Raw genomic sequence first — 16,812 nt, forward strand, 5'->3', positions numbered from 1 at the left:
AAAGATTTAAAAAGTATGTTAGTCAGATCCTAGAGGCCTGCTGTAAAGCAAGTTCCAAGAAAAACATGTTTAAAAGTATGCTTTGCTTGAGATAACATAAATGTAGCTAGTTAAGTATAAAGCAATTGACAGCTTAAACAATAACAAAGTTCACAAAATGTTCAGTTTCTGTCCTCTGCTTTGAAGATTACATCACTGATGCACAATCATGAGATATTTGCAGACTCTTGGTTCCTCAACCTGTTTAGATTACCTGCATACAGTTCTAAGGTTCCAGACAAGATGACATTAGAAACTAAATTAATCAGACTAGAGAAAACCACTGAAGCTTGCACAAGAGTAAGCTGACACGGGCCTTGCACCTGAAGGGGCTAGCAAGACTGGGACCCTTACCCACACAGTTTTCCCAGACTTGTTTGGATGGCGGTTATCAGTAGAATGAGAGCAACCTTTGTAGAATGAGAATAGCCTTTCATGGCTTATCAAGAAGTCTGTAACTATTTACTGAGATTTGCTGTACCGAGAATTTGTCCTTCTGCTCTGTCTCTCCCTTAGAGATTAAGAGGAACAAAGAATACATTCCTCTTGACAGACCTCCTATTCAGTGTTTTGTATATAAAAGGCATTGCGTGGTTAATAAACTTACTGCAGTTCCTCGATTGATCTGTAGTCCTCCCGATCCCGCTCTCCTGTCTTTCTTTCTTTTCTCAATTCCCACCTCCCTACCTCAGCCCGGTTCAACCTGTCAGGCTGGCCCTGACAAAGCGTTAACGAATCAGCTTCACCTGTGATTCCCTAACCCTCAATCTTTGTCTTTAAAAACCCTTGATAGAAAGTGACAGCTTCCCATTTCCTTTGCTTGGCACCCTGCAAATAAACAGCTCCAATTTCTCCACTGCAAACCTCGATGTTCAGTGTTTGGCTCTGCTGCACATTGGGCAGGCACACACCTTCATTCAGTTTGGTTACAGGAGCCTGAACTTGCACCTCCAGCATGGTAATGAGATACTCTTCCACCTCTATGTTGTGCTGGCATCAGAGGAGGTCTATTAGTAAGGACTTTTATTACTGCCTACCAGTAACCTCCTTTCCCTGCCCATGTGCCCACTCCTTAAAAGTGTCAATGAAAAACATATGGAAAGGAGTCAATAGGCACCCATAAACCCTACCAGCCAGGGATGTATCAACAGACGTCTACGGGGAGCCTGAACTTCCATGTTGTCCATAGTATGGAGAAGGTTGTCCCGCTGTTTCAGGTGTCACAGAGGCAGAAAATAATATGAGCAAAAATCAATGGAACTGAAAAGTCAATGAAACAAAAAACTGGTTATTTGAATAAGTCAATAAACTTAACAAGCTTCCAGCAAGACTGACAAGATAAAGGAGAAGATATAAAGGACCAAGAAGGAATGAAAAAGAGTATCACTACAGACCAAAGGACATAAAAAGAGTAAGGGAATACTAAGAACATGACTCACATAAATGTAACAATGTAAGTGAAATGAACCAATTCCTCAAAAAGCACAAACTACCACAACTTACCCAATATGAAATTAACTTGAACACCCCTATAAGTATATGGCAGTTGGTTCTAAACAACTTAAGTGCAAAACTAAAAAACATGTATAGGATTTATACGCTAAAAATTACAAAATACTAATAAAAGAAATCAAAGAAGATCTAAATAAATGGAGACAACGGTGTTCATGGATAGGCGTAATAAACGTAGCAAAAATGTCAATTCTCCTTAATACAATCTACAAATTTAACACAATTCCTAATATAATCCCAGCAACATTATTTTGTAAGGTTAGATATTACCTTAAGATTTATAAAGGCAAATGCATAACTAAATCAATACTGAAAAGAAGAAAGTAGAGAAATCACTCTACCCAATTTCAAAACTTACATAGCTATGATAATCAAGAATGTCTGACATTGACCAAGGGAAGGGGAGGGATAGACACATAGATGAATGAAACGAAATAGACACATGCACACAAGCAGGGCCACCTAATTTTTGAGAGAGATGTAAAAGTATCTTTATGCTGACAAGTACAAAATGCTGATAATATACTTGCCCTAGCCAGTTTGGATCAGTGGATAGAGTGTTGGCCCACAGACTGAAGGGTCCCAGGTTCAATTCCAGTCAAGGCATGTACCTCAGTTGCAGGTTCAATCCCCAGCCCTGGCTGGCATGCATGTAGGGGCAACCAATCGATATGTCTCTCTCCCATCGAAGTTTCTCTCTCTCTGTCTCTTATCCATCCCTTCCACTCCCTAAAAAATCAATGGAAAAATATCCTCAGGTGAGTATTAACAACAACAAAAAAAATGCTGATAATATACTGTGTTCATGGGTTGGAAGACTCAGTGCAGTAAAGATATTAAGTCTCCCCAAAATGATCTATAGCTTAAACAAGATTTCATTGTAGATATAGACAAGATTATTTCAAGATGTAGGGAAAACAAAAGGAACTGGAAGAACTAAAGCAATTTTGAAAAAGAAAAGGTGAGAAGAATCACAATCAATTTTAAGACATATAGATACTAGTGACCCAGTGCATGGATTTGTGCACATTGAAAGGAAATTAATTAGAAGGTGGCCAGTGGGGCCGGACTGGGTGAGATGGGCCCGACACACCCTGGAGCCAACCTCCCTTGGTTCCTCCCTGGTGTCTGTGGAGTGAGGGGGGGAGCCCTCGGGCAGGTGGGATCCCTCGGCCTGGCCTGTGGGAATCCTGCTGAAACCGGCTCTCTGACATCCCCAGAAGGGTCCGGGAGTGCAAGAGGGCACGCTGCAAAGTTGCTGTCATACAGGGTGTGGAATGCAAACGCAAGAGTGCAGTAAACCAGAGTCGGGGCTGACAGTGCCCCAGCAACAACATAACCCACGGCCGAAGGTGGAATTGTGCGGCCCTGCGAGGAATCATGCTCCCTCCTCTCTGGTTCTAGGGTGTGTCACCCGAGAACCGCTGTTGCCAAGTCAATGCAGCTCGGCAGCTCCTGCGTTGAGCATCTGCCCCACTGGTGGTCAGCGCATGTCATAGCTACCGGTCAGTGTGTGCCATAGCTACCGGTTGGACGGACACTTAGCATATCAGCCTTTTATGTATATAGATAGTAATTGAGACAGGATGATGTTGGCAGAATAACAGCAGCATAGATAAAAGGAACAGAATAAAGCAACCAGAAATACATCCACACCAAGTAAGCCCAACTGATTTCTGACAAAAGTGTGAAAACAATTAAGTGGAAGAATAAAAATCTTTCAACAAATTGTGCTGGTACTCACAAAAAATTAAGCCTTAACCTAAACTTCAGATTTTATATAAAAATTAACTCAGAGTAGATCAGATTTAAATATAAAACATAAAAATTTTTAAACATTTAGAAGAAAACAGGACAACATATTAAGGACCTAGAACTTATTGAAGAGTCCCTAGCCATATTAAAAACATAGTCCATAAGAGAAAAATATACATGAATTTTATTTCATCAAAATTTAAAATTTGTGCTCTGAAAAAGACATATAAAGAGGATGAAAAAACAAGTTCCATGCTAAGAGAAAATATTTGCAAAATACAGATCTGACAAAGGGTACATATCTACAAGAAATAAAGAACTCTCAAACTCAAAATAAAAAGTCCTAATTAGAAAATGAACAAAAGACATGAAGAGACATTTCACTGATGATATACTCATGGCAAATAAGCACATAAGATGTTCCACATCACTAGCTATCAGGCAAATGCAGATTAAGATCATGATGAGATACCAGTACATAGCTAAAACAGCTCAAACAAAAAGTAGTAACAGCCTGGCCAGTGTGGCTCGGTGATTGAGCATTCACCCAGGAACCAAGAAGTCGCTGGTTCGATTCCCCATCAAGGCAATGTGCCGGTTATGGGCCCGATCCCCAATAGGGGCCATGCAGGAGACAGCAGGTCGATGACATTCCTCTCTCATTGATGTTTCTATCTCTCTAGCCCTCTCCCTTCCTCTCTCTCTCAAAAAATCAATAAAAACATTTTTTAAAGTAATGACAATACCAAAAGCTGGTAAAAATTTGGAGAAATTGGATCTTTCAAACATTTCCAGTGGGAATATAAAATGGAAGAGCCACTCTGAAAAACAGATTGGTATTTTCTGAAAAAAACTAAACATTAACATTTATCATATGAATCAGCAATGTCACTCCTTGGGCATCCCAGAGAATAAACTTCGGTTCACAAATCTGAACACAAACGTCTTAATTCAGTGCTATTCATAAGAGCACTATGGGAACCCTAATCAAAATAGGCCGGATGTCCAAAGCCAATTTGAGTGTGGGAGCCCTGTCCAGAATACGGTGGATATTCAAGGCCAATCTTAGCAAGGACACAGTGATTGTACTGTACACAATGCGCAGGTGTACCTTTCTATAACCCAAACATTGATGTCACTATTTGGCAAGAAGCTTCGTATGATCTATAATGAAGACTCTATTATACACCTATGACTACTCATGTCTTCTCCGTCTAATACCTGGTGTCCATGGGGGTACAGCCCCTAGCAAAGAAGGACCTGTGCTCTAACAAGCACAAAACTTAAAACAGATCTCCTTAAATAACTTAATGGTCAAATAAACTGTGGTACATGCATACCATGAAATATTAGTCAACAATAGAGGGGAAGCTACAACTGATATGTACAACAAATTGGGTGGATCTTAAAGGTATCATTCTGCGTGGGGAGAAAAAGCTCATTTCAAAAGGTCACTTATGGATTAAAAATGGTGGCAGAGTAAGCGGATGCTATACAGACATGCTCCCATGAACAAACTAGAATTACAACAAAAATAGAGAAAAACTTCCTGAATAATCAATGGAAAACTCACAGAAGAGAATCCTGATACCTGAGGGCCGAAAGTGGAGACCACATAGAGACTGGTAGGAGGGGCAGAGGCGCGAAAGGGCTGGCCTGGCTGGGTGCACACAGACAGCAACTGAAGTCCCAGAGAGATATCTAAGCTGTGTGGGGGTTGCCACTGAGAACTCTGGGGTCTATTTCCTAAGCTGAGCCACCCAGCAGAGAACACCAGAATTGAGAAGGGTACCCATATAACATCTGGCTGTGAAAAACAGTGGGGTGCTCTCTGCCAGGGAGTGACAGGCTGAAAATCCAGGCATCCTCTTAAAGGGCCAACCCACAAAAGTCCGTGTGGAGCCACCCACCTTGTGCTCCAGCAGAGGAAAGGTGAAGTGGACTGGAGGTGTGAGAGCAGAAGTCAGGACTGGGGACTTGAGGGATAGAGCTCAGAAGGCAGACACCCCAAGTCCCCTGGGCTGAGTTATTCCCTCACACAGCAAAGGACCTCTTTCCCACATAGACATTTGCCTTGCCTGGGGGGAAAACAGTCGACACACCCTATTGGAAAACACCTGTCCTAAGGCCACTTAAGAGATTTAAAATAAGAATTAGCCACTGGACAGTAGCAACTGCCCCACCCTGTTGGGGAAAAAAAAACTCTCCCCACACCTCAGGGGCAATTAAGTTAGAATCCCATCAGTCTGTAGGCAGAGGCAGTCTCCAGAGGCTTTGAGTTTTTGCCTAATCTAATTAGTCAGAAAGCTTTTGATGCTGTCCTGCACTAGAGATTGAGAGGTGTAAAGTATCTACAGGCAGTCCTCAGGTTATTTCGGACTCGATGTACGTAGTTTCGTGGTTATGTCGCCATCTCCCATTTACAGTATTTACAAAAAAGAAAAAAAAGTTCCGTCATTTCAATGTATGTACATATGTGCTTTATGATTTTTATTATTTATTTACCACAAGTAAAGGTCAGGAATTGTTATCTTTTTAATTTTTTTACTGTTTCACTTCATTACTGCTGCATATGTGCTCCATGTGAGAAACGTAGGTGCTTATGTAGGTGGGTTCTGACTTATGGCAAAAATCACGTTATGTCATGCCGTAGGAACGGATCTCCAACGTAACCTGAGTACCTACTGTACCTAATACATAGTCACAAACCCAAACAGATAGCCAAAATAAGAAGACAAAGAAACAACCTCCAAATGAAAGAACTAGAGAATTCTCCAGAAGAAGAAATAAATGAAGCAGAGATAAGAAATTAATCTGAAACAGAGTTCAGAGTAATGATGGTAAACGTGCTCAACAGCATGAAAAAAGATATAGTAACTATGAAAATAGAATGGTCTTTATGTCATAAAGAATGACATAACACAAATAACACATTGGAAGGAATACACAGCAGATTAGAGGAAGCTGAGGATCGAATCAGTGAATTAGAAGACAGAGTTAAAAATATCACTCAATCAGAAAACAAAAATCAAAACAAAAAAATAAAAAACAGGAGGACAGCCTAAGGGAACTGTGGGACAATGTGAAACGTAACAATATTAGAATAGCAGGTGTGCCAAAAGAGGCAGAAAGGGAGAAAGGGATAGAGAACATGTTTGAAGAAATAATGACAGAAAACTTCCCTAACCTGGTAAGGGAAAAAGTCACACAAGTTCAGGAGGCACAGAGAACCCCAACCAAGAAGAACCCAAACAGGCCCACGCCCAGACACATCATAATTAAAATGCCCAAAATTAAAGACAGAGAATCTTAATCCTTTGTATGCCATAAGCATCTAATGGCACTTAAAAAATCATTTTCTGCAAGAATTTTCAACTGAAAATATTCAAGAACACCTGAATTGTGAGTAATATATTTATTTTTATAACATTCATTGCAAATTGATTTTTTTTTAAATTAAATTCCAAATATCGTGGCATGAGGGGATGATTTCCATTTTGGACGTGTGGCAGTTAACTGGTTAAAGGCAGCAAATAAAAAGAAAGCTATTACCTACAAAGGAGTTGCCATGAGGCTGACACCTGATTTCTCATCAGAAACTGTACAGGTCAGAAGGGAATGGCATTAAATACTCAGGGTAACGAAAAGCAAAGATATGAGACCAAGATTACTATACCCAGCAAGGCTATCATTCAAAATAGACAGTCAAATAAAATGCTCCAATCAAAAGGCGTAGGATAGCTAAATGGATACAGAAACATGACCCAACTATATGCTGTCTACAAGAGACCACCTCAAAACAAAAGACACACACAGGATGAGAGAGAATGGAGGAAAAAAAATTTTCCATGCAAATGGAAAAGAAAAAAAAGCTCGAGTAGCAATACTCATATCTGATAAAACAGACTTTAAAATGAAGGCCATCACATGGATCATTCACAAAGATAGACCACATGCCAGGACACAAAACAAGTCTCTACAAGTTCAGGAAGATTGAAATCATATCAAGCATCTTCCCAGATCACAGTGGAATGAAATTAGAAATCAACTACAGTAAAAACACCCCAAAACATTCAAACACATGGAAGATAAATAGCATGTTATTAAACACAATGAATGGGTTATCAATGAGATCAAGAGAGAAATAAAAAACTTTCTGGAAACAAATGACAAAATTTATATGACACTAAAAAAGACCCCGAATACCTCAGCAATCTTGATAAACAAACAAAGTTGGAGGGATCACAATACTAGGTATCAAGTTATACTACAATGCCACCATAATCAAACAGCCCAGTAATGGCACAAGAATAGGCATATAGATCAATGGAACAGAACAGAGACCCCAGCTATTTACCCAAGCCATTACACTCAATTAATATTTGACAAAGAAGGTAAGAACATACAATGGAGCCAAGAATCTATTCAATAAATGATGTTGGGGAAATTGGATACATGCAAAAAAATGAAACTAGACCAACAACTTACACCATACACAAGAATAAACTCAAAATGGATAAAAGACTTAAATGTAAGTAGTGAAACCATAAAAATCTTAGAAAAAACCATAGGCAGCAAAATCTCAGACATCTCTGTAGAAATATATTTACAGATACATCTCCTAGGGCAGCAGTTCTCAATCTGTGGGTCACGGCCCCTTTGGGGGTCGAACAACCCTTTCACAGGGGTCGCCTAAGACCATCAGAAAACATATTTTCGATGTCTCAGGAACCGAGACACTGCTCCTCTATCCATCTCCAGGTGGGTCCGCCCACATGCAGATACGCCCACATACAAGTACCCAACGTGATGACATCATCATGCCAACCCCATCACATACACCCCGTACAAATACAGGTGTATGTGACAGGGTTGGTGCCATAATGTACTTTTGAAGATCAGTCACACATGTGTAGAAAGCAGCTACTGTGTAGAAAGCAGCTGCTATGTTGAAAGCAGCTACTCTGTTAAAAGCAGCTACTGTGTTGAAAGCAGCAGTACTGGAGGTAAAATGACACTTCATGAATTGTAATTACTGGGTAAATGTAAAATCATGCACTGTAAAATCATCAACTACTGCAAAAAAAAATCTGTACCATGGGAACTTAATCTGGATGCTGATTGGTCTTTTTATATTCAGCTGTGGCTGATGTGAATACTGCCCCCTTGTGATAGTAACAGGTATGTAAAAAACAACAACACAGAGAATGGTAAATCATAGGAAACTTTAATGAACTGTATTGACTGAACTATGCCATGTGTCATCTTTTGTATTATTAAAGCTATTGTTATATATTATTTTCACTAGCAAGCCATCACATGACAATGGATCATGTAGAGAAGAACGTTAAGTAAAGAAAATATAGTGAGGATTTTTTACAGTATGGTTTTACCTCAATAATTACAGCAGGAATTGAGAAACCACAATGTGTTATTTGTTGTGAAGTTCGATCAGCCGAATCTATGAAGCCAAACAAACTAAAACGCCATTTTGATAGCAAGCATCCGAGCTTTGCTGGCAAGGATACCAACTATTTTAGAAGCAAAGCTGATGGACTCAAGAAAGCCAGACTTGACACTGGTGGCAAATACCACAAACAAAACATAGCAGCTATTGAAGCTTCATATTTGGTGGCGCTCAGAATCGCCAGAGCTATGAAACCTCACACCATTGCTGAGGATTTACTGTTGCCAGCGGCCAAAGACATTGTTCAAGTTATGATCGGAGATGAATTTGTTATGAAATTGAGTGCAATTTCCTTATCTAATGGCACTGTCAGCAGAAGAATAGATGACATGTCTGCTGATATTCTTGACCAGGTAATCCAGGAAATTAAATCTGCTCCACTTCCAATATTTAGTATCCAGCTTGATGAATCTACAGATGTTGCAAACTGTTCAATTACTGGTTTACGTGAGGTATATTAATGATGGCGACTTTAAAGATGAGTTTCTTTTTTTGCAAACCTCTTGAAACAACAACTACTGCACGTGATGTATTTGACACAGTTGGTTCATTTCTGAAAGAGCATAAGATCTCTTGGGAAAAGGTTTGTGGTGTTTGCACAGATGGTGCTCCAGCTAGGATGTTGATCTGGATTTCAACGTTTGGTAATGAATGAGTCAACAAAAGTAATCAGAACTCACTGTATGATTCATCGGCAAATATTAGCAATGAAGACGCTGCCACAAGTTACAAGAAGTAATGAAAAGCGTCATAAGTTGTGTCAATTTTGTAAAGGCGAGCACTTTAAATAGTCGACTGTTTTCGCAACTGTGCCACAAGTTGGACGCACCGAACAATGCTTTATTTCACACTGAAGCGAGATGGTTGTCGAGAGGAAAAATTTTAAAACGTGTTTTTGAGCTTCATGATGAATTCAAAATGTTTTTTTATCAGAAACCAAGACCGCAGTTCGAAGCACTTTTCAGCGATAACAGTGAACTGTAGAAAATAGCTTACTTGGTTGACATCTTTGCCATTTTGAATGAGTTAAATTTATCACTGCAAGGACCAAATACAACATGCCTCGATTTGTCTGAAAAGATCCGATCATTCCAAATGAAACTTCAGCTTTGGCAAAAAAAAAAAATTGGATGAAAATAAAATTTACATGTTGCCTACCTTATCTGCTTTCTTTGAGGAGCATGACATTGAACCAGACAAAAGGATTACGATGATAATTTCTGTGAAAGAACACTTGCACATGCTTGCAGATGAAATTTCATCGTACTTTCCAAATCTACCTGACAACCCATTTGCACTTGCCAGAAGCCCATTCATAGTCAAAGTTGAAGATGTTCCTGAGACAGCACAAGAGGAGTTCACTGAACTTATTAACAACGATGCAGCAAGAACTGATTTCTCTACAATGCCAGTTACAAAATTCTGAATCAAGTGTTTGCAGTCATATCCTGTTCTGTCTGAGACTGTGTTATGCCTTCTCTTTCCATTTCCAACAACATTTCTTTGTGAAACAGGATTTCCCAGCTTGTTGGTTATCAAGTCTAAATACGGAAGTAGACTTGTTGTGGAAGATGATCTTCACTGTGCTCTTGCAAAGACTCCCCCGAGAATTTCTGATCTGGTGAGAAAGAAGCAATCTCAACCTTCGCACTGACGTTGGCTTTTTACACATACTGTCGCAAAATGTAGCAATGTAGTATACTGTTGTTATATTAAGACTGTTACCCATGCTACACCATGCTTCAAGACACAATTTCATTTATTTGTAATTAGAAATAAATATTTCACAATATATAATTACATATTGTTTTTGTGATTAATCACTATGCTTTAATTACTATGTTCAATTTGTAACAGTGAAAATACATCCTGCATATTAGATATTTACATTACAATTCATAACAGTAGCAAATTACAGTTATGAAGTAGCAACGAAAATAATTTTATGGTTGGGGGTCACCGCAACATGAGGAACTGTATTAAAGGGTCGCGGCATTAGTAAGGTTGAGAACCACTGTCCTAGTGCAAAGGAAACTAAGGAAAAAATAAATGGGACTACATCAAAATGAAAAGCTTCTTCACAACAAAAGAAATGATCAACAAAACGAAAAGGGAGTGCACTGCATGGGAGAACATATTTGGCAATGATACATCTGATAAAGGATTAATATCAAAAAGATATAAGGAACTCATAGATGAGAGGAGGAACTGAGAGAGCAGATGTACTGGAAAAAGCTTTTCAATCTCCATTGTTTCCGACCGTTTCTTCTAAAGGAAATACTGAAGATTACAAACAAAGTGGCATATAACATGTTCAGAGTCAAGAAAAGGGAACCTACAAGGGAGTGGAAGGACCTAGGCAGTTAAAAAAAAAAAAAAAAAAAAGGAACTCATACAAAACAATCCAATTAAAAAATGGGCAAATGACCTAAATAGACACTTCTCCAGAGCAGACATAGAGATGGCCAAGAGACATATGAAAAAATCCTCAAAGTGGCTCAGTGGTTGAACATCGACCTATGAACCATGGTTCGATTCCCAGTCAGGACACATGCATGGGTTGTGGCCTCCATCCCCACTGGGGGTATGCAGGAGGCAGCCAATTGATGTTTCTCATCATTGATGTTTTTCTCTCTCTCTCCCTCTCCCTTCTTCTCTAAAATCAATAAAAATATATAGATATATTTTTTAAATGCTCAAAGTCACTGATCATCAGAGAGATGCAAATTAAAATGACAATGAAGTATCACCTTATATCTGTCAGAATAGCTATCATCAAGAAGTCAACAAATGACAGGATATGGAGAAAAGGGAACCCTAGTACACTGTTGGTCGGAACGCAGACTGGTATAGCCACTATGGAAAACAGTATATAGTTTCCTCAAAAAATTAAATACGAACTGCCATTTGACCCAGTGATCTCACTTCTAGGAATATAACCCAAGAAACTCAAAAACACCAATCAGAAAGAATGTATGAACCCCTATGTTCATAGCAGTACAATTTACAACAGCTAAGACATGGAAACAGCCCAAGTGCCCATCAGTAGATGAGTGGATAAAAAAAAATCGGTGTTATATTTATACCATGGAATATTATACAACAGTAAAAAGAAGGATCTCTTTCTCTTTGAAACAGCCTGGAGGGACCTAGAGAGTACTATGCTCAGCGAAATATGTCAGAGAAAGATAAGTATCACATTATCTCAATCATAAGTGGAATCTAATGAACAAAATAAACTGATGAATAGATCCAGAGACATAGAAGCATGGAACAGACTGCAGAACCTCAGAGGAAAGTTGGGGGAGGGTGGGTGGGTGGTTAGAGATCAAAGAACTTATATGCGTATATGCATAACCCATGGACATAGACAATAGGGTGGTGAAGGCCTGGAGCAAGTGGTGGGGTTATAAGAACTATTATATTTTCAACAGAAAACTCTACAGGTCAGAAGGGAATGGCATTAAGTACTCAAGATAATGAAAAGCAAGCATCTGAGACCAAGATTACTATATCCAGCAAGGCTATCATTCAAAATAGACAGTCAAATAAAATGCTCCAATCAAAAGGCATAGGATAGCTAAATGGATACAGAAACATGACCCAACTATATGCTGTCTACAAGAGACCACCTCAAAACAAAAGACACACACAGGATGAGAGAGAAGGGAGGAAAAAAAAATTGCCAGAATGAATGAATCCCAAGTCATATAAAAAGAAACTACTTCTAGATATATCACACTAAAATTGCAAAAACCAAAGGGGGGAGGGGAGATAAAAAGAAATACCTTACAGAAAAAAAAAGAAAAGGTGGATTCTCATTTAAAAAGACAAAAGACTGATAGCCTACTTCTAATCACCAAGGAAGGGAATGAGAAGTCATCTTCCAAGTGATAAAAGACAATAAATACTTGGTATAGCCAGAACTCTAAATCCAGCAGAAATATCATTAAAGAACAAATAAGATGCATTCACTGAAAGATAAACTGACACATTGGATAATAAAATTCTGCAATATGCTGTTAGGTTACCATTTGATATTTTTCAAGTTCACTAGTTCATGTAGTTTTAGAGTTTTTGTTTTAATTTTGGTATAAATTTATTTTTGAATATGTGAAACATTAACATGGTTTAAAAATCAAAAACTATATTAAAAAGGTATACCAAGTGATGTCAGAGAAATGCCGCATGAGGGTGCACCATGTCTTCTCCCCAGAAATTTCAACAGCTAACCAATTATACTTCAACAAAGAAATCCCTGCTTAACACAAATGCACACTTGAGAGACCTGCACAATGAAACATCTAAAGGTGGGCAAATGGGAATAAACAGGGAGATGAAAAGGGAGGAAAGTGCAGACCACCAGCAGACGCAGCCACGCAGCTGGCGCCAGGCTCTGCTTGGAGAGGGGAGGAAGCCCTTGGTAGCAGGCACTTCCTTCTGCCAGAAGGAGCAAATCAAATTCAGCAGCATGTAAAAAGGGGAATATACCATCATTAAGTAGACTTCTGCCTAGGAATGCAAAATCATTTTATTAGAAAATCATCCTTAGAATTCACTACACAACATATTAAAGGAAAACTATCTTCTCACTAGAGGCAGGAAAAGTTTTTGGTTTTTTTTTTACTCTACTCATGATTTTAGAAAACCAAAAACCTTTTGTGGCTAATAGAAATAAATGGGTTGTGGTAAGGTCTAAAAATTAAGACTTAATATAATGTGCTGCTCAATTCTGGTAAAATTGGGAGAGCCAAGAAGAGCGTAACCACGGGTTCTCCTCCCCTCTACTCCCACAGATAAGGTCCCCTAAGTAAACATCCCTCCTTTATCAACAGGACCAGGCAGTTCCTGCTTATCCCTGACTAGCAGGTTTTATTTCCTGCCAGCTTAGAGAATTATTCAAAAGAACCAATCTTCTTGTAGGAACTAGGGGGCATCCTACATAAAAGTACATACAAAGACCGCCTCCCACAGTACCTGGTTGCTAACTCTGCGACAAGTACAACCTCTGTGTGGCCGTGCATGGCACTCGGTGTTCTCCCCAAGAGGGTTGTGAGTATATGTAACTAATAAACTGCTGTCGATCTCATCTGTCCATCTGTCCAGTGTTGGGTGTTGTGTTAGGCCATTCCTAGGGTAGGAATCTCTCCCTCACAAATGGGATGAATAATAGGCGAGGCCAGTGGTCGGCAAACTGCGGCTCGGCAAACTGCAGCTCGCAAGCCACATGCGGCTCTTTGGCCCCTTGAGTGTGGCTCTTCCACAAAATACCAACTTCTGCGCATGGGCCATGAAGTTTCAATTGCACTGTACGTGCGCACCCACACGTGGTATTTTGTGGAAGAGCCACTCTCAAGGGGCCAAAGAGCCACGTGTGGCTCGCAAGTCACAGTTTGCCGACCATGGTGCTAGGCTATCAAAACAATATAGTATACTAGAGGCCCTGTGCACAAATTCGTGCACCAGTGGGGTCCCTCAGCCTGGCCTGCGGGATCAGGCCAAAACTGGCTCTCCAACATTCCCCAAGTGGTCCTGGATTGCAAGAGAGCACAGGCCAGGCCAAGAGACCCAACCAGTGCACGACTGGGACCCGGGAGGGACACGGAAGGTTAGCCAGCCAGAGAGGGACCACGGGAGAGCTCCAGCGCATGTCTGACCCACTTGCTCAGTCCCCATCAGCTGGACCCCAGCAGCAAGCTAACTGACCGGTCAGAGCATCTGCCCCGTGGTGGTCAGTGCATGTCATAGTGAGCAGTTGAGCGCCCTTAGCATATTACACTTGGATTGGTTGAACAGCTGACCAGTCAACTGGACACTTAGCATATTAGGCTTTTATTATATAGGATGTTTAACATTAAAAAAAATATTAACCCGGCTGGTGTGGCTCAGCAGTTGAGAGTCAACCTATGAACCAGGAGGTTACAGTTCAACTCCTGGTTAGGGCACATGCCCGAGTTGCAGGCTCAATCCCCAATGGGGGCATGCAGGAGCAGCTAATTAATGATTCTCTCTCATCATTGATTTTTCTAGCTCTCTTTCTTCCTCTCCCTTCTGAAATCAATAAAACTATTTTTTTTAAAAAATGTTAATAAACACATAAATAAAACATGTGCTGGCCAGTGTGGCTTGGTTGGTTGGGTGTTGCCCTGTGCACCGAAAGTTTGCCGATTTGATTCCCTGTCAAGGCACATACCTTGGTTGCCTGTTTGATCCATAGTTGGGGCGTGACAACCAATTGATGTTTCTCTCTCTCCCTATGCCCTTCCTCTCTTTAAAAAAATCAATAAAAACATATTATCAGGTGAGGATTAAAAAAATAAAAGTAAAGACATAGTGATTGAGAGAGGGTGGCACTGATTCTAGAAGTGACAAATAGACCAAATGATCAAAATTGGCTGAGAAACAGAGATTAAGTTCTGAGAAATAGACTCCTGCATATATAAATAACTAATAACAGATAGGGGTGGCAGTGCATTGAAAAAAGAATGGCATTTTCAGTAATGCTGCTGGGACAGCTGATAAAAAACGAAACTTTCCTAATCAGTTTGGCTCTGGATAAAGCATGGACCTGCGGACTAAAGGGTCCTGGGTTCGATTCTGATCAAGGGTATGGTATGTATGTAGGTTGCAGGCTCCTTTGAGGCACGTGCGGGAGACCAACCAATCAATGTGTGTTTCTCTGTCTCTCCCACTCTTACACTCTCTGAAAAACCAATGGTAAAATATCCTCAGGTGAGGATTAACAAAAAAACTAGACTCCCACCTATTGCCACATAAATAAATCAACTGCAATTGAAACAAAAACCTAAATGTGAAGGGCAAAACTTAGAGCTTTTAAAAGAAAATAGAGGAAAATAATTTTATTACTTTGAGGCATGGAAAAACTCTTAAGGCAAAGCAGTAACCACAAGGGGAAGATTCATAAAACCAAGTTTGGTTCAAAGACCCTATTTTAAAGTTAAGACAAACAGAATGAGAGAGGATAACTAGAATATCGAAGAACTCATATTAAAACTAATAACCCAACAGAAAGATGGAAAAGAGATTTGAACAAGTACTTAAACTGAAATCCAAGTGGCCAATATGCATATGAAAATTGCTCAACCTAACTGGTACTTGGGAAAAAGCATTTCAGATCCAAAGAAGGTAACTAGAAACATCTACCAGATTGCCAAAAACTAGAGACTGATAACACCAAATGTTGGTGAGTGTCCTCATCTTAAACAATATGAATGCACATTACCTATTGGTGGGTATATGAAGGTTGGTAAAAGTAAGTTAAAGACTCACTTACCCTATTGACCAAGAATTCTACTTTTTAGTTAAAAAAACTCAGGGTTCGAATATTACTTTATAATAAGCTGAGCTTAACTAACAGAATACTGCCATAGGTATGATTTTAAAAACTTTTTCTACCCTCAAAATAATTTTCCCTGACCTATTAATAAACATTCTTCTAACAGTTTTTGTTGTTGTTGTTAATCCTCACCCTGAGGATATTTTTTCCATTGATTTTTAGATAGGGAGGAAGGAGAGAAGGAGGAAAAAGAGAGGGGAAGGGAGAGAGACAGACAGACAGGCATTGATGTGAGTTGCCTCCCACACCCACCCCAACCAGGGCTGGGGATTGAACCTGCAACTCAGGTACATGCCCTTGACTAACACACGACCATTCAGTACTTGGGCCACCGCTCTAACCACAACAGCTAGGGCTCTGACAGTTCTTTTTTAACTTTACTAATACATAATTTTTTAAATGGAGTCCCCTATCCAACCATACAATGGAAGATGATGGATAAGGTCCATCCAAAACTTTCCCTCTTCATCCTAACATTTATTTCTATTAGTTTTCCATTAAATCAAACCTTTAGAACATTTAATAATATTCATAACTGAGCCACAGAGCATATTACAATTACATTTCCTTTCTCAAATGATCTTATTCTCCGTAATTAACAGTTACTATATTTCTTATTTGCTTAGTTTTTAGATATTCATCACTAAATCAACACCGAACTTTCCAAAAGTAGCTTTTAATA

The 16,812-nt window shown here is 39.6% G+C and overlaps 1 protein-coding gene across 7 annotated transcripts in view; it reads right to left on the bottom strand.

Annotated features, from left to right (window-relative positions):
• Positions 1-16,812, bottom strand: part of TRIM24 (tripartite motif containing 24) — a 113,003-nt gene that overhangs the window by 81,942 nt on the left and 14,249 nt on the right. The window contains exon 1 of one of the 7 annotated variants that reach the window (XM_036329023.1): positions 1,157-1,304. The exons of the other annotated variants lie outside the window; for them this stretch is intronic. Coding sequence (XP_036184916.1) covers positions 1,157-1,226 — 70 coding nt within the window. The 5' untranslated portion in view covers positions 1,227-1,304. Of the gene's footprint in view, positions 1-1,156; positions 1,305-16,812 lie in introns of those variants that run through there. 7 annotated transcript variants of the gene reach the window in all.

This window comes from Myotis myotis, unplaced genomic scaffold (assembly GCF_014108235.1).
Source record: "Myotis myotis isolate mMyoMyo1 unplaced genomic scaffold, mMyoMyo1.p scaffold_m19_p_11, whole genome shotgun sequence".
In the NCBI taxonomy this organism is placed as follows: Eukaryota; Metazoa; Chordata; class Mammalia; order Chiroptera; family Vespertilionidae; genus Myotis; species Myotis myotis.